Genomic DNA, 24,157 nt, shown 5'->3' on the forward strand with positions numbered 1-24,157 from the left:
AGGTCACAACATGATGTCACAATTCACCTCCTGCTCCAACTTTGTGAGAATTTCTCGAGCTGGTTCTTGGGCTCCCTCACTGTTTGCATCTAAGAGGTCTCTGGAAGGTCTCTGGTCTTACCTCTCTGAGCACTGAGGTAGGGTTGCCATGCGTGTCTTGCTCTTTGTCTTTTGTTCCTTTGGATAAACATGAATAATGATATTGGGAAATGGCTTTGGAGATTCTTCTTCACTCCTTTGCATTTTTAAGGGATATGTTTTGGTATCTATTACAAGGGTAGTTAAGTTTCTGTTCTGCAACAATCAAGATTTATAGCACAGAAAATTAGGAGTGATTATTTGTATTTCCAGTGTTCTCTCTGTGACTGGCAGGTAAGCCTTTGGGTGCCCTGATTTACTCACTTGGTTTTTCCTCTCTCCTGGGTGTAGGACCAACTATATAATTTGTAGAGCTCAGGGCGAAATAAAAATGCACCCTCTTGGCTGGGCACCACGGCTGACACCTGTAATCCCAGCCACTTGGGAGGCTGAGGCAGGAGGATCGCTTGAGGCCAGGAGTTTGGGGCCAGCCTAGGCAACAGAGCAAGACTCTCTAAAAAAAAGAAAGGAAAAGAAAAAAAGTGCAGCCTCTTGTTTAAAAATTATTAAGAATTTCAAGATGGTGACAGCACAGCATCAAATCAAGAGCAGGGCCCTTCTAAGCGTGAGGCCCTTGAAAGTGCAGGGCCCTGTGTGGTGGCTGCACAGGTTGCTTGCTGTCCCATGAAGCCAGTCCTGCTGGGAGGCAGTGGTGGGTAAAGCTTTAGCATCCTGGGCCAGGCACGGTGGCTCATGCCTATAATCTCCTAGCACTCTGGGAGGCTGAAGTGGGAGTTATCCCTCAAGGTCAGGAGTTCGAAACCAGCCTGAGCAAGAGCGAGATCCCATCTCTACTAAAAATAGAAACAAATTAATTGGCCAACTAAAAATATATAGAAAAAATTAGCCAGGCATGGTGGCACATGCCTGTAGTCCCAGCTACTCAGGAGGCTGAGGCAGAAGGATCACTTGAGCCCAGGAGTTTGAGGTTGCTGTGAGCTGATGCCAGGGCAACAGAGTGAGACTCCGTCTCAAAGAAAAAAAGCTTTAGCATCCTGTAGGTTTGGGTTGGAATCCCAGCTGTAAAAATTGTTCTTTTGGGTGGAAGAAATATATGATGAGGACACAGGAGTTTATTAGATCATTAGGGGCACATTAATTTGATGGTTCCCAGGAACAGGTACCAACATTTTTATATTCCACTTAAGTGCTGAGAACAATGCTTTATACCTAAAACAATTTTTTTAATTGAGATATAATTCACCTATGATAAAAGTAACTCTTTAAAAGTATACAATCCTGGCCAGGTGTGGTGGCTCATGCCTATAATCCTAGCACTCTGGGAGGCTGAGGCGGGCGGATTGCTCAAGGTCAAGAGTTCGAAACCAGCCTGAGCAAGAGCGAGACCCCATCTCTACTATAAATAGAAAGAAATTAATTGGCTAACTAATATATAGAGAAAAAAAAATTAGCTGGGCATGGTGGCACATGCCTGTAGTCCCAGCTACTTGGGAGGCTGAGGCAGGAGGATCGCTTGAGCCCAGGAGATTGAGGTTGCTGTGAGCTAGGCTGACACCACTGCACTCACTCTAGCCTGGGCAACAAAGCGAGACTCTGTCTCAAAAATAAATAAATAAATAAAAATAAAAGTATACAATCCAGTGGTTTCTAGTACATTCACAAAGTTATGCAATTAATACCACCCTAATTCCACAATATTTTCATCCCTCAAAGAAACCCCATACTCATGAGTAGTCACTTCCTATTCCCTCCTGCCTCAGCTCCTGGCAACCACTAATCTACTTTCTGTCTCTATGGATTTGCCTATTGTGGACATTTCATATCAATGAAAAAATACTATATGTGGCCTTTCATGTCTGACTTCTTTCACTAGCATAATGTTTTCAAGGTTTATCCATGTTGTAGCATACATCATTACTTCATTCATTTTATAGCTGAATAATATTCCATTGTATAAATATAACACATTTTGTTTATCTATTTTATTGATTGGCATTTTGGTTGTTTCCATTTTGGGGGCTATTGTGAATACAGCTACTATGAACATTTATGTACACGTTTTTGTGTGACAATATATTTTCAATTCTCTTGGATATGTATCTAGGTATAGAATTGCTGAGTCTCATTATAACCATGTTTAACTTTTTTTTTTTTTTTTTTTTTTGAGACAGAGTCTCACTTTGTTGCCTAGGCTAGAGTGAGTGGCATGGCGTCAGCATAGTTCACAGCAACCTCAAACTCCTGGGCTCAAGTGATCCTCCTGCCTCAGCCTCCCGAGTAGCTGGGACTACAGGCATGCGCCACCATGCCCGGCTAATTTTTTCTATGTATATTAGTTGGCCAATTAATTTCTTTTTTATTTATAGTAGAGACGAGGTCTTGCTCTTGCTCAGGCTGGTTTCGAACTCCTGACCTCGAGCAATCCGCCCGCCTCGGCCTCCAAGAGTGCTAGGATTACAGGCGTGAGCCACCGTGCCCGGCCACCATGTTTAACTTTTTGAGGACCTGCCAAACTTTTCTAAAGTAGCTGCTCCCATCAGCAGTGTATGAAGGTTCCAATTTCTCTGCACCCTTACCAACACTTATTACCTGTCTTATTTAGTAAAGCCATCCTGAGTGTGTAAAGTGGTTTCTCATGATGATTTTGATTTGCATTTCCTTGATAACTAAAGATGTTGAGCATATTTTCATGTGCTTACTGACCATTTGCACATGTTCTTTGGAGAATTACCCATTCAGATCCTTTGCCCATTTTTAAATGAAATTATTCATCTTTTTGTTGTTGAGTTGCAGGAGTTCTTTATGTATTTTGGATAACAGACCTTTATCAGATATATGCAATTTGCGATATTTTCCTCTATTTTGTAAGTTGTCTTTTCACTTTCTTCATAGTGTCCTTTGAAGCACAAAAGCTTTTAATTGTGATGAATCCAATTTACCTATTTTTGCTTTTTTTTTTTTTTTTTTGAGACAGAGTCTCACTTTGTTGCCTGGGCTGGAGTGAGTGCCGTGGCGTCAGCCTAGTTCACAGCAACCTCAAACTCCTGGGCTCAAGCAATCCTTCTGCCTCAGCCTCCCGAGTAGCTGGGACTACAGTCACCATGCCCAGCTAATTTTTTCTACATATTTTTATGTTGCACAATTAATTTCTTTCTATTTTTTAGTAGAGATGGGGTCTCACTCTTGCTCAGGCTGGTCTGGAACTCCTGAACTCGACGGCCTCCCAGAGTGCTAGGATTACAGGCCTGAGCCACCGCACCTGGCCTCTATTTTTGCTTTTGTTGCTTGTGCTTTTGGTGTCATATGTAAGAAACTACTGCCTAATCCAAGCTAACAAAGATTTACTCCTACATTTTCTTCTAAGGGTTTTATAATTTTAGTTCTTACATTTAGGTCTTTGATCCATTTATAATCAGTTTTTATATATGGTGTGAGGTTGTGGGCATATAATTTTCATTCCCACTCAGCCTTGTTTTAATCATGTGACCTTTGGTAAGTTCTTGAACCTCCCCTAAGTCTCAATTTCCTCACTTGTAAAGTGAGAATAACAAACGGTACCTAAATCATAAGGCTACAGTGAAGCTAAAATGTACATACAGCACTTGGCACAGTACTTGAAGCACCCTATCTGCTCCAGAAATGTGGTGGTTATTGCTGTTATGATTCATTGCTGAGCAATGAATGCATGCGTTCATAGTGGAGGTACCAGAAAGATGGGCAGCACTCCTTTTTATTTTATTTTATTTTTGTTTTAGCGTATTATGGGGGTACAAGTGTTAAGGTTACATATATTGCCCAAGCCCCCTGGCCCCTTAAGTAAGAGCTTCAAGCGTGTCCATCCCCCAAATGTTTGGGCAGCGCTTCTGAGAAGGTAGTTGGAATGGGGGAGAGCTTGCATAGTCCACTTAGAGAAGCAGATCTGGAATTGCTATGGGAGTTTCTGCCCCCGCAGACCACTGCCTCCTGATCTCCCCTAGGCACGGTAAGAGTTGGACTTCCCGGCCGCGTGAGAACGACAGAAAGGACCCCCTGCGCACAGGGCGCAGCGCTGCCTCCGGCCTGCGGAGAGCGCCCGAGAGCCGGGTGGTCACGGCGGCTGCGCAGAGCCCTCCCGCCGCCGCGGCCGCGCCCGCCGGACCCGCCCCGCTCAGCTGACAGCTCCCGGGAACGGAAGAGGCGGCGTGCAGGTTGAGCCCGGCGTGTCTAGGCCTGGTCCACGAGTGGCGGTGAGGGGACCCGGGGCAAGGGCGGAGAGCGGAACTTTCGGGCCCGGCACGGCGGGGCGGCCGGAAGGTACGGCGGGGACCGCGCTCTGGGCGCGCGAGGCCGGGAAGGGCGGCCGGGCCGGGAGTGCTCCGTGGGCCTCAGCCCCCCAAACCCGGGACGGGGCGCCCGCAGCTCTGCCCAGCCAGGACTCCCTTCGGCGCGCCCCGGAGGAAGGGGAAGGCCCGGGCCCTGCTCCTGCGCGCACAGCGCCCTCCGCGTCCCGGCGCCGGGGCAGACCGCTAGACTCCGGCGTGCCCCGGGGTGCGGGCCAGCCGCACGGACGACTCCGCCAGCCCGGTGTCGCGGTGGAGACGCCGGTGGCGGGATCACCCCAGACCCTGACCCCAGGCTGGAGTCCGCACGGCGTGGCCTGGAGGAATGAGTAGGATTTTCCCAGGCGGAAGGGAAACACGGCGGAGGAGGGGCTTCCCTCGCTGTTGTAGCGGTTTCCGGTTTGCCAAAACTAACATTAAACTTGAATGATCGATCTCCTCCTGTCTGGTGGCGCTGGGGTTGGTTCTTGTTCCTGTGTTACAGATGAAGAAACAGGGCGATTCTGAATCCAGGTTTAGTTGTGAGCTGTGTGACCTTGTGCCCAAAAGGGACCTGACCTGTCATTTTTCTCATTTGTATAATATAGTTATAAGACTTGCTATCAGTTAATGCATGGAAAGGGTTTAGCACAGTGCCTAACGACGGTAAGAGCTCAGTAATTGTTACTGTTCTTAATGTTGTTGTTACGACCCACCTAACCTCCTGCTTCTAGTGGAATGTGGGTAGTGGTCACTGAACGCTATGGTCCTGGTGCCCCATTCCAGCACACTTTATTTCACCCCAATTCAGTTATTTTTTTTTCCAGTGTCTAATGCAAGAGCTGTTAGATGCCGAGAACGATACACAGACGGATAAGACCTGATGATCTCCCCCTTGAGGAACTAATACAGTCTGATAGGAGAGGAAGTGCAAGTTCATAAACTATTGTAATGCAGAATGAGATGAGACAGTGTCATAGGAAAGTTAGTATGCCTGGATTTTAAAGAAAGAAACGTGCTGTCTAATTGGGAAATGCTGGGTGGAACTGGGGCTTTGGCAGTGGCCCTTGAAGTCTAAATGGATAGAATCAGAAGGTAAATGGAGGTTATGGAACTGAATTAAGGAACTGAGTTCAGGTGGCAGCTTCACAAGCTGAGGTCTGGTGGGGTAGGTCACGAAGAACTGTTGAAGGGAAACAGTACTTGGAATAGGGGTTCTCAGCCCTAGCTGCTTATTGGAATCACCTGGAGAGCATGGGAAACTACTGAGGCCTAATTTACTTGTTGTAGTGGCTTCAGTATTGGGATTTTTAAAAAACAGTTCCTCAGAAGATTCTAATGTGCAGACAAGATGGAGAACACCAACCCAAAACCAAAAACTGTATAAATTCCTCTCTCATCCCATTTGTAAATGTTTTAACGGGAAGAAACAAAAGCTTAAGCACCATATACTACCACTTGGTAAAACTGTTTATTATTAAATAAGATAATGTGAAAGGGCCTAATACAGCACATAGTAAGTGCTCAAAAATGTAAATCGATTCTGAATCTCATTCTTAGTGTATTTGGGAGTCACACATTTGAAAATCTAGTTTAAAAATTATGGCTTTGTATGATATTTTGCATGTAATTGTAGGGTGTTCATAGGACTCCATAACCCATCTTGGACCACACTCCCTTTTCCCCTCATCCCAGTTAAGCCTAACTCTAATCCATTTAGAATAAAAGTGTGTGTGTGTGTGTGTGTGTGTGTGTTCTTGTTTTATTTTTAAATATTCTATCAAAGTTACCCTAACCTTGAGTTTCACTGGCAGGGTTAATTCATGAGCAGGAGAAAGGAAAAACTGGAGGGAGATGGGAAATGAAGGAATAGAAGAAGCAGAAGAGAAAAGGAGGAGAAAACAAAATTTAAGAGGGTGTTTATTATGGTGGGTGTCCTGTTCTCTCACATGACCTTGGTGTTCCACCTTAGCTCCTCCCAGAGCTGAGGACAGTCAGATAAGGAGGCCTTGGTCATTGCTGGGAACATGCAAATGTTTCTTTAGCCACATGACTCAGCCTGTCCTAGGAGAGTAATATGCAGTTATAGATTAGGATTAGTTATATATGTAGGATGTGTTTGACTTAAGTGGTGATAGTGGAAATTCAGATTTTTAATTTGGAGAGGATCCTAACACCATCTTTCCTGTTTCTTTTCTGCAGATGGCAGGATTTCCATAGTATATGTAGTATGAGTTCCACATCTCAGCCTCTTACCCAGCTTCAACAGTCTCAGATCTACCAGCTGGAAATTAAATGGGATTTGCATGAATTTCACACTGAACTGAAATATAGACGGCAGTCTTAATATCCTTTTCTTCTGATTGTTAACAGGTACTAACTGATGTCAAACAGAACATGTCACTGTATCTTACTTAGATAGGCATGCAGCTTAAGCAGAGCCATTAACTTCTGTTGGAAAAAAATTATTTTTTGAAAATTGAATTATTTTAAATTTGTTTATATATTGTAGTGTCACCCTTTATAATGTGCAAAACCATGTCTTTTTGATTTTGTATATGTCAATTTTAAAAATAATTGAGAGGGAACATATTTGTAATTGTAGTCTAATATGATAATTGATAAAATGGTAATATTTTTGTTAATTTTCACAAATTCTCATTACATATTTTTCCACATTTAAATTCTCTGAAATTTTGCTGCATCTTTTAGTTGTTACGATTAAAAACATTGATTCAGCCGGGCGTGGTGGCTCACGCCTGTAATCCTAGCTCTCTGGGAGGCCGAGGCGGGCGGATTGCTCGAGGTCAGGAGTTCAAAACCAGCCTGAGCAAGAGCAAGACCCCGTCTCTACTATAAATACAAAGAAATTAATTGGCCAACTGATATATATATAAAAAATTAGCGGGGCATCGTGGCACATGCCTGTAGTCCCAGCTACTCGGGAGGCTGAGGCAGTAGGATCGCTTGAGCCCAGGAGTTTGAGGTTGCTGTGAGCTAGGCTGACGCCATGGCACTCACTCTAGCCTGGACAACAAAGTGAGACTCTGTCTCAAAAAAAAAAAAAAAAAAAAAAACATTGATTCATTCTTTAATTGGAACCTATTTTCATTCTTAGTATAACCTCACATAATGGTAAATATTAAACTTGATGACATTTTAGAGTTGACAAACATTGCTATTTCAAAAACTTAATATTTTGCTGTTTGCTCCGTTGTCTAACTTTCTTAGATAGTGCGTATGCCTGTATTATCCTCTAGCACAGGGTGTTCTTAACTAGGAGCAATTTACCCCCACCCCCCAGGACATTTGGCTGTATCTGGAGATATTTTTGACTGTCACAACTCTTGAGGGTTGGGGGGGCATCTAGTGGGTAGAAGCCAGGAAATGCTGTCAGACATTCTACAATGCACAACACAGCTCCTCCAAAACAGAAAACAGTTTGCTCCAAAATGTTAGGAGTGCTGAGGCTGAGATAACCTGCCCTAGATATTGTTTTTTTAAAATTCACTTATCTTTTAAACATCTATATCAAATATATTTTGTCTGCTTTTGTGAGCAAGGCACTTTGCTAGATTCAGTGGACAAGTCAAAGTAATTTGTGATTTGTACTTTTCCAAAAAAATTTTTAAGTTGAACGTTTTCCCCCAAATTAGTCATAAAATAACTTGTAAAGTCAGCAATTAAAAGCACCACAACCATCTCTTTTGGAAAAGACTATTGGCCGGGCATGGTGGCTCACACCTGTAATCCTAGCACTCTGGGAGGCTGAGGCGGGCGGATCGCTCAAGGTCAGGAGTTCGAGACCAGCCTGAGCAAGAGCAAGATCCCATCTCTACTAAAAATAGAAATTAATTGGCCAACTAAAAATATATAGAAAAAATTAGCAGAGCATAGCGGCACATGCCTGTAGTCCCAGCTACTGGAAAGGCTGAGGCAGGAGGATCCCTTGAGCCCAGGAGTTTGAGGTTGCCAAGAGCTAGGCTGACGCCATGGCACTCTAGCCTGGGCAACAGAGTGAGACTCCGTCTCAAAAAAAAAAAAAAAGAAAGAAAGAAAAAAAAAAGAAAAAGACTATTACTGTTGCAGAGCTAATGGAATTTTAAAATATGTCTGTCATTTTTGGTTTAGCAGAAAAGTGAGAATATTGATTAATTCTTTGTAGTTGTTTGTGAAGAACTTGTTTTTTAAGTGCCATTAAACTTTCCTAACTCTGTGCATTTTCTATTCTTTACTGATTTGAATGATTATCTTCAGTTCCTCAGAAAATTAAATGTCGTCAGAAGATCGGGAAGCTCAGGAGGATGAATTGCTGGCCCTGGCGAGTATTTATGATGGAGATGAATTTAGAAAAGCAGAATCTGTCCAAGGTGGAGAAACCAGGATCTATTTGGATTTGCCACAAAATTTCAAGATATTTGTGAGCGGTTAGTTAATAATATTAAACAGATTTTTCCTAATAAAAATATTCCTGATTTCTTAATGTACCCTAAACTATTTGTCATTTTGTGTTTTCAGGCATTAGTGATAGATGATAGCATTACAGATTTAGTGACTATTTCTGTTTTAAATGAAAATTGGAATGGGGGCTAAACAGTTTTCAGTTTGATTCCACCTTTTTGACCGCTGACATGAACCATTATCTTGCATATTTCATACATCCTAGTCTTCTTCTAATAACAGTTTATCAGCCATGAGTCATTGGCTGGTTTTTTTTTTTTTTTTTTTTTTTTGAGACAGAATCTCCCTCTGTTGCCTGGGCTTGAGCACTGTGGGGTCAGCCTAGCTCACAGCAATCTCAAACTCCTGGGCTCAAGCGATCCTCCTGCCTCAGCCTCCTGAGTAGCGGGACTACAGGCACATGCCATCGTGCCCAGCTAATTTTTCCTATTTTTAGTTGCCCAGCTAATTTTTTTTAGTAGAGCCAGCATCTCGCTCTTGTTCAGGCTGGTCTCAAACTCCTGACCTCAAACATTCCTCCTGCCTTGGCCTCCTAGAGTGCTAGGATTATAGGCGTGAGGCACTGTGCCCAGCCGATTGGCTGTTAAATAGAGATAATCAAAGAGAAAGTGAAATAATGTATGTGAAAATACTTGAAAAACTCTAAAGTACCGTGGTGGTTGTTAATACTATTTGGGTTTCCAGAATCATTTCAACTGCCATAAACATGTGATACATGCTGTTACTCTGTGACCTTTCGCTTCAGAAAAAACAAAACTGCTTTTGATACATTCACAGAATGTATCAAAGTATATTCAGAAGACCTTGATGTATATATTTTTTCAAAATGTTTCTACTAGAAATGGATTGAGTAAAGGAAGTAAGTGTGATAATTTAAATGAAGCTTTGATTATGAGAGTGTTGTGTGTTGTATCCGTGCCCTCAAGCCTGAGATCACCGTTTTGGTACAGATTTTCTCAACTATGATTCATGGTTAGTGCATACTGGTCTAAGTAGGTCATGGCTGTATGGTAGAAATAAACATCCTTTTCTCTAGAGTGTGCCTTTAATCATCTGTAAACCAAACCAACAACAAAACACAACATTGTGTTGTTACTTGGCCATGAGTGTTAGGAATTGTACTCAGAAATGTATACAAGAATAAGTTGTGTATCTTCATTATACATTTCATGGTGCTTGGTAGATTTTTCAAGGGTTTATAAGATTTTTTTTAAGGTGGTGGCTATGAAGTTACAATTAGGAAATAGTGCTTTATGGGAGGGTTTTTATTCCCTCAACTAAAGCATTAAGTCTTTCCTGAGCACTGCTCAACAGCAATAGACACTCAAGTGTTGACCAACTGATCCTTTCTAATCTTTGTTTTTGGTTCAGGCAATTCAAATGAGTGTCTCCAGAATAGTGGCTTTGAATACACCATTTGCTTTCTGCCTCCTCTTGTGCTGAACTTTGAACTGCCACCAGATTATCCATCCTCCTCCCCACCTTCATTCACACTTAGTGGCAAATGGCTGTCACCAACTCAGGTTAGACCCGAAACTTAATTTTTCCTATCCATTTTTAGAAACTTTAAAAAATCATCTTTAATTGAAGACTACCTTGATGATCTTAAATTCAGTGCATGAAGAGAACAAATGGCTTTGATTTTATAATTTTACCCCCTTCATGAATCCTAATGTTGATGAATTGAAAATGTTTGGTGTTTTAAAAAGGAATGGCAGTGATTAAAACAATTAATCATTATGAATTGTGGTAGGAGTAATTTTTTAATCGAGTGTATTGTTTCCTTTCTTGTCTTGCTATTTTTAATTTAAACTGTATTGTAATGGAGACTATGAGGTCTTCCTCACTGTCCTTACTTTTTTCCTTAGTTTCTTATCCATTCCTTAAATGAAAGATTTAATTGTAATTAGGACTAAAGTTTGAGTTAATGTAGTTATAATCAAATTTTCTGAGTAAATATGATTGCTTTTCTTTAAAAGAAAAATCTGTATGTTAATAACAAATGTTGACTGGTGTCCCATAGACATAAATGCACACAAATAGAAATGTGTATAATTCCTATAGAGAGCTCATTAAGTAAGGCCTGAGACCTTATATTAAGAACCTTCATTTCCTCTGGGTTATATATCCTTTTATAGTAACAACCTCAACTCTTGATTGAGACATAAATATGACTTTAAGCTAATCTAAAGTATTCTGGGATAGATAATGGATCGATAGCAGCTACTTTTCTAGAAATCTTGATGGAGATTGAAAGAAATCTTGAGGAAGATTGATAGGCTGATGTATATTAAGACAAAAGCTGTCAAGAGTTGCTGACCTCAAGGAATAGCTCATCAGTTTTTTCCCTTTTGATCATCTAGTTTTCATGCCCCCACCCACTAGTCCAGTCTAATCTTTTAGAGGAGAGTGCTCTTACAAAATCGAGTGTATGGTTTAAAAAGAAGATTAAACTTTAAAAAAGGACAATATGTGTAGAATAAAAAGGAAGATTACTTTGCATTCTATTATCTGTACCAGAAGCAATAGATGCAAGACAGTTGATTATTTGCCCAGGAATATCAAGACAGTTTGACCTTTAGTCACTGGTAGTTGACTGAATTATTTAGATATTTATAGTTCCATTTCTCCAGAGAACTCTTGATACTTTGCATCTACGCATGTGCATGCAAACACATGCACGGAACAGGGATAGAGTAACTGGATGTATGGTTGCATTTCAGATGACAGCCAATTAGCACATCTACCTAATGCTGGCTTTGGGGGAGAGGTATGCTGGGGAGAAGGGTGGTTCATTTTTTGTTTTACAGCTAAAATTAGAATTCTTTGTCAAATAAATTTCTCTGCATATAATTGACATTTTAATTGGCCTCTTATGTTCCTTCCTGGTTTATTTCTTCATTGCTGCACCCTGATTCCTTGGCATTATGAATCTGACTTGTCGATAGTGAAATTGACACATGGATCTGTCATTCCCTGAATTGGGGTGGGTAGATAGAGGGAAGTAGGTTTAGTTTTCTAGTATTTTCCATTATTCCTCCCTCAGTGTGCGTACACACAGTTTCTCTCTTGCTCTTTTCCTCTCTCTCTCCCACCCTTCATATTTGCATGCATCCCAGCTGCCTCTTTTGAGAAGGGACTGGAGTAGAAAGGATGGAGGAGAATGGCTTCTTCATTGGACTTGGTGGGTCACACAGCACTCACAGCTTCCCTTTTAGTATTTATCACATTTACGGATTTTAGCAGATTCCTAAAAAGCATGGTTGGTCTTGTAATCATATTCATGTAAATGTGAAAAAGCATTAGTTGTCCAGTCTTAATTCATCTGTAAGTATTTAAGGTAGTTCCTGTGCAGCACTGTACAGAGCAAGAAATGAAAAATGTAGTCTTCTTTCACTTGTTTTTTAAATTTACAAATTTTGTTTGCCATCTGGAAGGCTTATTTTTAGATGTTTACCTAAAAAAGAAAAGCTGCTTATAATTCCTGAGCTGTACTTACAAATATTTTATATTTCTAATGGAAAAATCCTCTTATGTTTGCCTTTCAAATTGAACAGACCACTTTTAAAGAGGAAGAAGTCAAAATAATTTAACTTTTGTTGCTTAGCTTAGGAAGTGTGAGCTTTCTCTGTGGCAGCCACGCCATGTTGAGGGCTTGTGATTATGTCTAGAGTCAGTGTCAGTCTGTCTTCCCTCCGTTAACCAGTCTCTCGTGTAAGCCCAGATTGCTTAGTTAAAAGCAGCTTGTAAATTTGAAAAATTAGGACCAAGGTTGAATTCTGTTAGTAATTTTTTCAGATGAGTTGGCTTTTTGATAAGACTCAGAGTTAGAATTTAATTTTTAAACTGTTGTTTCTAACCGTTATTCCACGATACCTAAAGGGCTAGGACTCCAAGAGGAAGAGAGAGAGTTCAGTTTAGAACTAGAGCTCTTTCTCCTACTTGAGATAGTATAGCAATACTAAAAGAACAAGTAAAGAAGAGAAAAAAGTCCTCTGTTTCAGTGGCTCAAATATTAATTTAGTTTTTCACCTTATGGAGTCTTGCTGTTTTTCTTGTTTTCACAGCACTTCTGGCTTCTGACTTTATATTCTACTCTGGCTCTTGTTGCTGAATAGTTTAAAAAGTGCTTCGATAAGAATGTTGGTACTATTTAGTAGCACAGTGTATCACAGCAGTAAAACACAGTGTTACAAAGTGTAAGGGCCTAACTGACAAGATTTCCCTAAAAAGATTTCTAGGGAAACCAGGAGTTGGCAAGAGCATCATCTTTCCAAACTCACCAGCATCCTTGTGTGTTTTCTCCTAGCTATCTGCCCTATGCAAGCACTTAGACAACCTATGGGAAGAACACCGTGGCAGCGTGGTCCTGTTTGCCTGGATGCAGTTTCTTAAGGAAGAGACCCTAGCATACCTGAATATTGTCTCTCCTTTTGAGCTTAAAATGGGTTCTCAGAAAAAAGTGCAGAGAAGGATAGCTCAAGCCTCTCCCAACACAGAGCTAGATTTTGGAGGAGCTGCTGGATCTGATGTAGACCAAGAGGAAGTTGTGGACGAGAGAGCTGTGCAGGATGTGGAATCATTGTCAAGTCTGATCCAGGAAATCTTGGACTTTGATCAAGCTCAGCAGATAAAATGCTTTAATAGTAAATTGTTCCTGTGCAATATCTGTTTCTGTGAGAAGCTGGGCAGTGAATGCATGTACTTCTTGGAGTGCAGGCACGTGTACTGCAAAGCCTGTCTGAAGGACTACTTTGAGATCCAGATCAGAGATGGCCAGGTTCAGTGCCTCAACTGCCCAGAACCAAAGTGCCCTTCAGTGGCCACTCCTGGTCAGGTAAATATTTACCCTGCTGACAGTTGCCTCTTGGTTATCTTTCACAAAGGAAGATACCTTCTTAAGAGCTTCCCAGGGAGCAGTTGAAGGCCTTGAAGCCAACTCACAAGTTGTTTCACTGTATCCAGTAACAATACTGTGGTCTTACTCTACCTTTTCAGCAAATGTAAATGTTTCCTTTGCTGGCCTTGAAATTGGGGGGGGGGGTCCTAGGCAAGGATGAGTGTTAAAAAGTAATCATGAAGTAATTCTGGTGATTTACTTTGCGTATATCATGGGATCCCTTCAGCCTTTGGGAATCACTAGCCTGTCTTTGTGTGAGGCTGGGATCTGAAGGGGGCATCCCTTGGAATGGTTACCCCACTTGTTTACAGACTTTAGCATAAATATAGCCTACTCGGTGTTTTGGTTTTTTTACTCAACTTTATAAAGGCATAATTTTGGTTACAATAAACTGTGCCCATTTAAATTGTACAGTTTGCTTAGTTTTGACAAATACATAGCCCCATGTAACTACCATCTCAGTCAAGGTATGGACTAGTGCCATACTTGGTTTGATACTGAAGTAAGATAGAGTGGTTTTTTTGTTTTGTTTTAGCTTTTGAGGTAGGGTCTTCCTCTGTCACCTAGGCAGGAGTATGGGTGGTCTCATCATAGCTCACTGCAGCCTTGAACTCCTGGTCTCTAGTGATCCTCCTGCATCAGCCTCCCGAGTAGCTGGGTCTATAGGTGTGCACCACCATGCCCGGCTACTTTTTCTATTTTTTTGTAGAGATGAGGGATGTCTCACTGGTACTCAGGCTGGGGTAGAGGTTTTAATCTATATGTCCATCTGGTTTACGCCAACATCGTGTAAGAATCTCCCGGGATCAGAACTGGCTGTGGAATCATCACACCTGTGGTGTTTCGTATTTTCCTCCAGGTCAAAGAGCTAGTGGAAGCAGAGTTATTTGCCCGTTACGACCGCCTTCTCCTCCAGTCCACCTTGGACCTGATGGCAGACGTCGTGTACTGTCCCCGCCCGTGCTGCCAGCTGCCCGTGATGCAGGAGCCCGGCGGCACCATGGGCATCTGCTCCAGCTGCAACTTTGCCTTCTGCACCCTGTGCAGACTGACCTACCACGGGGTCTCCCCGTGCAAGGTGACTGCAGGTATGTTTTCACTGTGTGAGCCCAAACTCCCACCGCCCGCCCCACCCCCAAAGCCTTATGATTTCATTGCTTCAGTTTGGAAGTATTTACTCGACAGATATTTCCACGTCAGTTACTGCCCTAAAGGCTCTGGGGATGTCGTAGTGACCAGAAGAGACAAAATCTCTGCCCTCATAGAATGTACGTTATAGTGGCAGAGACAGGCAAACAAAATAAATAAGGATATTAGGTGGTAGTCAGTGCGGAGGAGGAAAAAGAAAGAAAGCAGGGAACAGAGTCTGATGTTCTGAAGGGGAAGGGGCTTGGGATTTTAGTTAGGGAAACCAGGGGAGGCCTCACTGGCAAAGTGGTTTAAGTAAAGACTTGAAAGAAGTAAGGAAAACTGTACATGTATTGGCAGAATATTCCAGGAAAAGGAATGGCAAGGCAAATTCTACCTATGAACGTGGAACGATGTCGATCCTGGGTGGCAGATGCAGGGCATCTACGCTGCCACGTTTGTCTCCATGGCACATGAGCCTGGTCAGTCATCAAGTGCTTTCTCATTGAGCCCAGGAGGCCTCAGAATCTCCCTCAACACGTCGCTCCAGAAAGCCACCGTCTGTTGAAGTAGGCACAGGAGGCAAACCTGTTTCCATTTCTGATCTAGATAAGGATAGCAGGCCCTTAGTGTCGATTTCCCTGGACTTTGGTGTCTTAGTCCCTCTCAAACTAGCAGGGGTGGTAATAGCTGACAGTATTCCAAGGATTGAGAGAGCTAATATAGTGCTACTCAAAGTTGTTATATTTGTTACACTGGTGTATGATGAGATAAATGTAGAAATAAAGACGGTTAGGAACTTTATAGTGATTTCACAGAATTTTATGTCAGTCAAATCTAATAAAAATTTAGGTTTGTACTTTTTGTCTTTCATTTTTCCAACAATACATTTGGTTGTATTTTATGAAAGTGTTGATCCTTGACAGATCAGGGAAAGAAAACTTGTCCTTCACTATAGTTTGAGAAACATAATACATGTGAAATGTGGGATGTTAACTGTTAATGCTATTATTGGTATAGTTACTAATTGCTAATGTCAGCAGAGTGTCATTATTTCCAAGAAAGTACCCTGTGGGGAAGGAGTAAGTAGACGGTTCCAGTTGCCTAGGAGAAAGTTTTGTGGAAGGTCAGGGCAGAAGCGATGGACAGTTTACCTAAGTGTAACATAAGCCTTTACTTTAGGCTTCCATAACATTATTGTTGAGAGGCTACAGTACATTTCAGGTATTTCACAGTGTTCAGGGAAGAAATTAAAGAGAGGTTTGGGGCTTCAGCAAAATGAGGAATCAATCTCTCATTCTCTTTCACTATCTATATAAATAAATAAACTGGGCGTGGTGGCTCACACCTGTCATCCTAGCACTCTGGGAGGCTGAGGCGGGAGGATCATTAGAGCTCAGGAGTTCAAGACCAGCCTGAGCAAGAGCAAGACCCCGTCTCTACTAAAAACAGAAAGAAATTAATTGGCCAACTAAAAATATATAGAAAAAATTAGCCAGGCATGGTGGCGCATGCCTGTAGTCCCAGCTACTTGGGAGGCTGAGGCAGGAGGATTGCTTGAGTCCAGGAGTTTGAGGTTGCTGTGAGCTAGGCTGATGCCACGGTACTCTAGCCTAGGCAACAGAAGTGAGACTCTGTCTCAAAAAAAAAAAAAATATATATATATATATATATATAATCATATAAAATATAAAACTAACAATTTTATTATTTTGAGAACATTAGAGCAATAACCTTTGTCCTTGATATATGTAGGAAGACAAAAATGCTTGAATTATTAGAGGGATAGAAATGACAGGATTAACAAGATCTCTGCTACATCGAAGTAGAGGTGATGGAGCCTTTAGAATGCCTAGCACAGAGAAAGGATTCACAGGTGAAGGCAAAGAGTGCAGATAGAATTCTGTCTCGAAAGATGTCCATTGCTTTAAAAGGGAGACAAAGCTCTAAATACGAGGAAAGTAAACCAATAAAATAACTGAACATCATTGAGAGAAGTCTTTAATTAATTGTGTTGAAAATTAAGGTAATAGAATTGTGAACAAAAGCCTTTTGTCTACACGTAAAGCCTTTGGGAATAGTTGCCTGTTGCATTTGAGTTGAGTGATAGAGCGATAGAAGCCAGGTTGAAGAGTATCAAGGGAAAACTTTTTAGCACTTGTGACAAAGCATAGTATAGGGTGAGACTAGGGTGTCTTTTTTTTAATGTACATATATATAGATAGATAGAGCGAGAGAGAGAGAGAATTGAACAGTTAGTCTTTGCCCTTAAGCCAATGGTGCTTTTGTGTATTTTATAGGCCTTGTTCATTATCAAATGGTGAATGACGCTGACTTAGTGGAAAATCAGTGTCTGTTTCAGCCTTCGTGTCTTGTAGATATGTCAGTCTTTACCGTATACTATTAGTTGCACAAACATATCAACATTAAGAAATCAAAGGAAAAAGTAACCTATTATTCTACCACCTTTAGCAAGTCCAACTTTTCTAGTTGAGGGATTCCTTTCTGTTCTTTGTCATTTGTACATGTGTAATTTTTACCCAGTTATAAGTATACTTTTTTCTGGATTCTATAATGAGTGTTTTAATTGGATTGTAGCCATCCTAATTATAGGTTTTAGTAACTGGATATTATGTCATTAGTTGGTTCTTTCACACAATATTTTTTTGAAAGTTAATTTATTTGCCATTGTTATATGCATCTCCATGCATATGACTTGACTTTGGATTATTTCCTTATGATAAAGTCCCAAGAATAGTGTTACTGAGTAGTCAAAGATTATGGCCATTTTTAATGATTTTTAGTCAGCATTGCAAAGTTGTATAAAAGTTAATTTTCCATTTTACTTTCTAGAGAAATTAATAGACTTACGAAATGAGTACCTGCAAGCAGATGAAGCCAATAAAAGATTTTTGGAACAGAGGTATGGTAAGAGGGTCATTCAGAAGGCACTGGAAGAGATGGAAAGTAAGGAGTGGCTAGAAAAGAACTCTAAGAGCTGCCCGTGTTGTGGGACTCCCATAGAGGTAAATGTTCTGGTACAGACTTGGAGGCAAAAGACTTGCAAGCTTGTTATGATTGCCTCAGGGAGTCTGTTAGTCAATTTTATGATTTATTAAGAAAACACATGTTGGTATTTATTAATCCATCTTAGAAGATCCAAATTTACTACTAAATATTATTGACCCTAAATGTATGTAGACTTTGTCTTTCAGAGTACTTTCATACAATGACAATTGTTCTCACATCGTATCTACCTCAAAATTGAATGGGTTATGAGAAAGGCATACTAAAGCGGCAGTCAACTCTTATCTATGTGATTAAAGAAAAAAATCTGACCTCTTAGAACTATTTATACTGGAATTGCAGCATACCTGTTAAACTACTATACACTCAGGAAATGGAAACATTTTTCTATTAATCTGAGCTAAAATAATTAAGTCTATTGCTTCTTGACAAAATCTTAATAGCTTTTAAAATCAAAATATGTCTTTGTATTTGATTCTCCTATTCCAATCCATTATATTTGTCCCCAGTTACTCCATTAAGGAAACTGGCATCATATTTAGCCACTTTTGACATGCTTTAGCCCTATAATAGAGTGGAGGACTTGATACCAAATGTTTACTTAGATTTATATAAAAATTTAAAACTCAAAAATATTAAATTCAAACATTTTAATATCAATCTAGCTACAGGTTTGTATGTGTTGTGTTTATCAGAAGAGATTGTGCCAACTAGTTAGTTACAGGAACACCTGCCAGATAATTTCTGTATTTTACTTGTAATACAAAATAGTGGCTGGGCGCGGTGGCTCATGCCTGTAATCCTAGCACTGTGGGAGGCCGAGGCGGGCAAATTGCTTGAGGTCAGAAGTTTGAAATCAGCCTGAGCAAAAGCAAGACCCCATCTCTACTATAAATAGAAAGAAATTAATTGGCCAACTAATATATAGAGAAAAAATTAGCCAGGCATGGTGGTGCGTGCCTGTAGTCCTAGCTACTCAGGAGGCTGAGGCAGGAGGATCACTTGAGCCCAGGAGTTTGAGGTTGCTGTGAGCTAGGCTGACGCCACGGCACTCACTCTAGCCTGGGCAACAAAGCAAGACTCTGTCTCAAAAAAAACCAAAAAACAAAATAGTAAGCACTAAATAGTTATGTGTGTTACATGTATATCTCAACCCTGCATGAGAAAAAAGGAGGAAACTAGGAGAATGTTGTACTGAATCTTTTTGGCATGTGCATTTCTTCTTTGCTTTTACAGCCTTGATATTTTTCTCTTTCTATCCTTCCCACCAGAAATTGGACGGCTGTAACAAGATGACATGTACTGGCTGTATGCAGTATTTCTGCTGGATTTGCATGGGCTCTCTCTCTAGAGCGAACCCTTACAAACATTTCACTGATCCTGCTTCCCCGTGTTTTAACCGGTATGTACAAAACAGCATTCCTTAGGCTTGGCCGCAGTTTTTAGTACCTGACTTGCAGACCACAAATCCAGCTTTTTACTTAAGTCCTTGGACTTATTTAGAGAATTCTCTTACATGTTTTCCCACATACAGGAATTTTTATATTATTTTCTTGAAAATGAGTTTTATAATGAGAATATACGCTATTTAGGAATTTTTATTTTTTTATCCTTTTAACTTTTTATGGTGAAAATTTTCAAACATACAGAAAATTTGAAAGGATAGGATTATGAATAGTAGGACACCTTCCACCCAAATTAACAATTGATAGTTTCCATAATACAAAACAATATTTTAAAACAGTTAATGATAATGGCATAGTATCATCTAGTAAACACAACATGTTTAAAACTTACCAGTTATCCCTAAAAATATCTTTTAAGGCTATTTTACTGAACCAGGGTCTAATCAAGTTCATTCATTGTATCTGGTTCTGCCTCTGTAGTCTCTCAATACAGAACAGTTTTGGCCCTCTTTTTCTGTGTGTGTGTTGAGGGCAACATTCACATTTTGAAGAGTCCAGGCTAGTTGTCCTATATAATGTCTTACCTTCTAGAGTTTTGTTTCTCCATGGTGTTTTTCAGTTTGTTCTTCTATCCTCTCTATATCTAGAGAGGATATAAACTGGAAATGCGGTCTAGACTGAATTGTGATGAGATTTAGAGTAACAATTTTGAGGAGAATACTTCATGAGGAGTGATGTATACTCCACATGGTATCACATCGGAAGGCCCATGATGTCACTTTGTCCCTCTATTAGTGTGATGTTCAGTTGTATCATTTGCTTCATTGTAAAGGTAAGTTTTTCTCGTTATGGCTGGGTGCAGTGGCTCACACCTGTAATCCTAGCATTCTGGGAGGCTAAGGTGGGAGGATTACTTGAGGTCAGGAGTTCAGGAGTTGCCTGAGCAAGAGTGAGACCTCATCTCTACTAAAAATAGAAAAATTAGCTGGGTATGAGGGGATGTGCCTGTAATCCCAACTACTCAGGAGGCTGAGGCAGGAGAATCGCTAGAGCTGAAGAGTTTGAGGTTGTTGTGAGCTAGGCTAATACCATTGTACTCTAGCCCAGGCGACAGAGTGAGACTCAGTCTCAAAAAAAAAAAAAAAAAAAAGTAAGTTTTCCTTGTTATTAGTAAGTAATCTGTTGGGCGATTCCTTGGCATAATGTGAATATCATGTTGTCCAACAGCTCTCCGTTTTCAGCATCAGTTGATGATCTTTGTTATTAGGTGCCTATAGAGTACCTACATTGGTGTTATGAAACTATAAGAGAAATTGAAGAGGCCGGGCGCGGTGGCTCACGCCTGTAATCCTAGCTCTCTGGGAGGCTGAGGCGGGCGGATTGCTCGAGGTCAGGAGTTCGAAACCAGCCTGAGCAAGAGTGAGACCCCGTCTCTACTATAAATAGAAAGAAATTAATTGGCCAACTAATATATATATATATAAAAAAAAAAATCAGCCAGGCATGGTGGCGCATGCCTGTAGTCCCAGCTACTCAGGAGGCTGAAGCAGTAGGATTGTTTGAGCCCAGGAGTTTGAGGTTGCTGTGAGCTAGGCTGACGCCATGGCACTCACTCTAGCCTGGGCAACAAAGCGAGACTCTGTCTCAAAAATAAATAAATAAATAAAAGAAATTGAAGAAATAGCTCTGCCCATAGACTATTGGACATCTAGTGTATCACTTCACTTTCTCCATATTGGTTTACTTCATATATTATATACATTGAATATCTGTTTTGTCTTACCCATCCCCTATTATTGTTTGTTCTTGGCCTTAGAGGGTTTGTCTGGGTTCTAAAAGGGCTGTTCTCTTTCTTTTTTTTTTGAGACAGAGTCTCGCTTTGTCGCCTAGAGTGAGTGCCATGGCGTCAGCCTAGCTCACAGCAACCTCAAACTCCTGTGCTCAAGCAATCAATCCTTCTGCCTCAGCCTCCCGAGTAGCTGGCACTACAGGCATGCACCACCATGCCCGTCTAATTTTTTCTCTATATATATATTAGTTGGCCAATTAATTTCTTTCTATTTATAGTAGAGACGGGGTCTCGCTCTTGCTCAGGCTGGTTTTGAACTCCTGACCTCAAGCAATCTGCCCACCTCAGCCTCCCAGAGTGCTAGGATTACAGGCATGAGCCACCACACCCGGCCTTAAACGGGCTGTTCTTATAACCTGTAAAGCAGCTTATTCAGAGGGACTCAGATTTCAGCCCTCCTTAGTGGAATGATTAAAGGAGAATAAAAGATATACAAAGATGTTATCAGATGAGTGCAGAAAATACATTTGAGAGAAGGAAAGGCAAATTATATTCAGTTTTGTCAAAGCACATAAAAATATACCTTATTTTATGTTTCCAGGTTGTTTCATGCTGTGGATGTTAATGGAGATATTTGGGAAGATGAGATTGAAGACTAGTTAACTCCTGCCCAAGATACGGAAGTGGAATGGTTTGCCCTAATGTTTTGTCACAAACACAGTATCCCTGAAGAATATTTAGGGTACCATTCATTCACTCTTCCTGTGTAGACGCTATGGAAGAACAAGGTTTATATTTTCATGTGGTACTACTGATGAAGGCACAGTCATACATATTTAAATTGTAACATAAATTGAGAAAAATTATAAGCCAAAGGTTCAGAAAGTGAAAGCTACAGAATATTAAATAGTTTAATGTGCCCAAAGCTCTGAATAGTTAAAAATTAAATATTTATTTTCTTCCCCAAGCTTCAAGGAGAAGAAGGTCGAGAGTTAAACTGACAGATCCTTTTTGCCTCTGGTTTTATCTCTGAGAAGCATCACTCTAAGACACTCTGTTGGTGCCCCCTCAGCACTACTCCTTACAACGGGGTTGGTGAGAAGCCTTATCGCTGACAGCCTGGTCTCATTTACTCCATGTTACTCACTTTCCTTCCAACCTAAATTTCTGCTAAATTAGGTCTCTTTGGAGTGAGCCCTTTATTCTATAACTGACTGGATGGCCCAGTGTCATTTTAGTCTGCTTTTCAGAATAGAAACTTATAATAATTTAAGAAGTATTTTTTAAAACCACAAACACTATTGGTCACTTGATATTTATTAGTGGTGTGTATAGTCCACTGGTTTTAGGCCAAATGTAGAATTTAGTCATACTGGCTCAGACTTCTGAGTTTCAGCTCTAGTCACCTTTCCTGGGCAGTAGAGCCTAGATTCAAAACGAACTTGTCTTTGCTACCTTCTGTTCCACACTCTCTCCCTTTCTTCAGTTAGGAAGAACAATTTTAATATTCCAGCAACACATGTTTTTATTTCACCAGTTGGAATACGAAAAAGCCTAGTATATTCCCAAGCTGAATGTTCTTTAAATATCTGCATTTTGAATCTGGCTATACCACTGTAGTTCCATCCTAACTTTTTGAATCCTTTTTAAAGGTCTTCTCTAATGAGCTATGGGAAATTGGCTTCCTACTCTTTTTTGCAACAACAGTGTTCTGGGTGATAATTTTGGATTGATACCTACCTAGATTCGTATTTCTGGGTTTTGTTGGCTTTTTGAAAAATTGTCTTTCCTTAAGGTTTGGTGAGCAGCCTTGTAGCAAAGTAAGAATTTTTTTTTTTTTGGAAAAGACAGAAGAATTGAACTGTAGCTTATAAACACGTTCTTTTTTTCTACTTTGTCATTAAAAATTGAGGAATCACTTTTAACTTTTAGGTGTGTATGTCCAAAGAATCAGCAAGGACTATGTTTCTGGAATTTCAATAAGGATGTTTAATCTTAAAAATAAAAAGAATTTTAAAAATCATCTTATAATTAGAACAGAGTTGCTGCTGTTTTTTCTGTCACCAGTGCAACTGGTTACATTTTAAAACTCTGGCATATGACATATTCTTAAAGTGAAAAGAAAAAGTCATGGGATAGCACCTCTTTTACCTGGGCTTGTGACTTAGCTTAGGTTTTAGGGGCCCATGTTTTGTTTAAACAAAATAATTTCATGGAATTCCACTCAGACCATTTTATATAAAAACTAAAGTTATGCCAAAGTTAGTACGAGGAGAAAAGCCTGAAGTTAATTTAAAGAATAATTTGAAGATAAGAAATGGAAATTAAAATTAGTCAAACAATATATATCTGAGACTTCTTTGGATAGTTCAATTCAGAGTTTTTCAGTAGTAGCCATTCAGAAGCTCTTTAGTTCATGAGCTGGTTGATATTTGCGAGAGATCATTTTATTTTATTTTGAACTACTATACTTATTTTGATGATGTCATGGAAATAGGAAAGGCACCTTTTTTTTTTTTTTGAGACAGAGTCTCACTTTGTTGTCCAGGCTAGCGTGAATGCCGAGGCGTCAGCCTTGTGCTCACAGCAACCTCAAACTCCTGGACTCAAGTGATCCTCCTGCCTCAGCCTCCTGAGTAGCTGGGACTACAAGCATGCACCACCATGCCCGGCTAATTTTTTTTCTATATATATTAGTTGGCCAATTAATTTCTTTCTATTTATAGTAGAGACGGGGTCTTGCTCTTGCTCAGGCAAGTTTGAAACTCCTGACCTTGAGCAATCCACCGCCTTGGCCTCCCAGAGAGCTAGCATTACAGGCATGAGCCACCGCGCCCAGCCACTATTTTGTATTACAAGTAAAATACAGAAATTATCTGGCAGGTGTTCCTGTAACTAACTAGTTGGCACAATCTCTTCTGATAAACACAACACATACAAACATGTAGCTGGATTGATATTAAAATGTTTGAATTTAATATTTTGGAGTTTTAAATTTTTATAGGATTACAGGCATGAGCCACCGCGCCAAGCTGGAAAGGCACCTTTA

At 40.5% G+C, this 24,157-nt stretch overlaps 1 protein-coding gene across 7 annotated transcripts; it reads left to right on the forward strand.

The window, feature by feature from the left end:
* Window positions 1-120: 120 nt before the first annotated feature.
* Window positions 121-24,088, forward strand: RNF14 (ring finger protein 14). Of its 7 annotated transcripts, XM_012749082.2 has the most exons (10): window positions 121-137; window positions 4,077-4,392; window positions 6,600-6,770; window positions 8,655-8,824; window positions 10,230-10,381; window positions 13,168-13,695; window positions 14,618-14,846; window positions 17,740-17,912; window positions 19,185-19,315; window positions 21,710-24,088. In XM_012749082.2, the coding sequence occupies exons 4-10, from the start codon at window positions 8,671-8,673 to the stop codon at window positions 21,765-21,767; spliced, it is 1,425 nt and encodes a 474-aa protein (XP_012604536.1). In that variant the 5' UTR covers window positions 121-137; window positions 4,077-4,392; window positions 6,600-6,770; window positions 8,655-8,670; the 3' UTR covers window positions 21,768-24,088. The 7 variants fall into 7 exon arrangements, 6 of the variants coding, with proteins under 6 accessions (XP_012604536.1, XP_012604529.2, XP_012604535.2 ...); XR_012913967.1 differs by lacking the exon at window positions 121-137 and having other exon boundaries at window positions 3,994-4,392; window positions 17,740-17,809; XM_012749075.2 differs by lacking the exon at window positions 121-137 and having other exon boundaries at window positions 3,994-4,325.
* The last annotated feature ends 69 nt before the right edge of the window (window positions 24,089-24,157 follow it).

Source organism: Microcebus murinus, chromosome 21, assembly GCF_040939455.1.
Source record: "Microcebus murinus isolate Inina chromosome 21, M.murinus_Inina_mat1.0, whole genome shotgun sequence".
NCBI classification, from domain to species: domain Eukaryota; kingdom Metazoa; phylum Chordata; class Mammalia; order Primates; family Cheirogaleidae; genus Microcebus; species Microcebus murinus.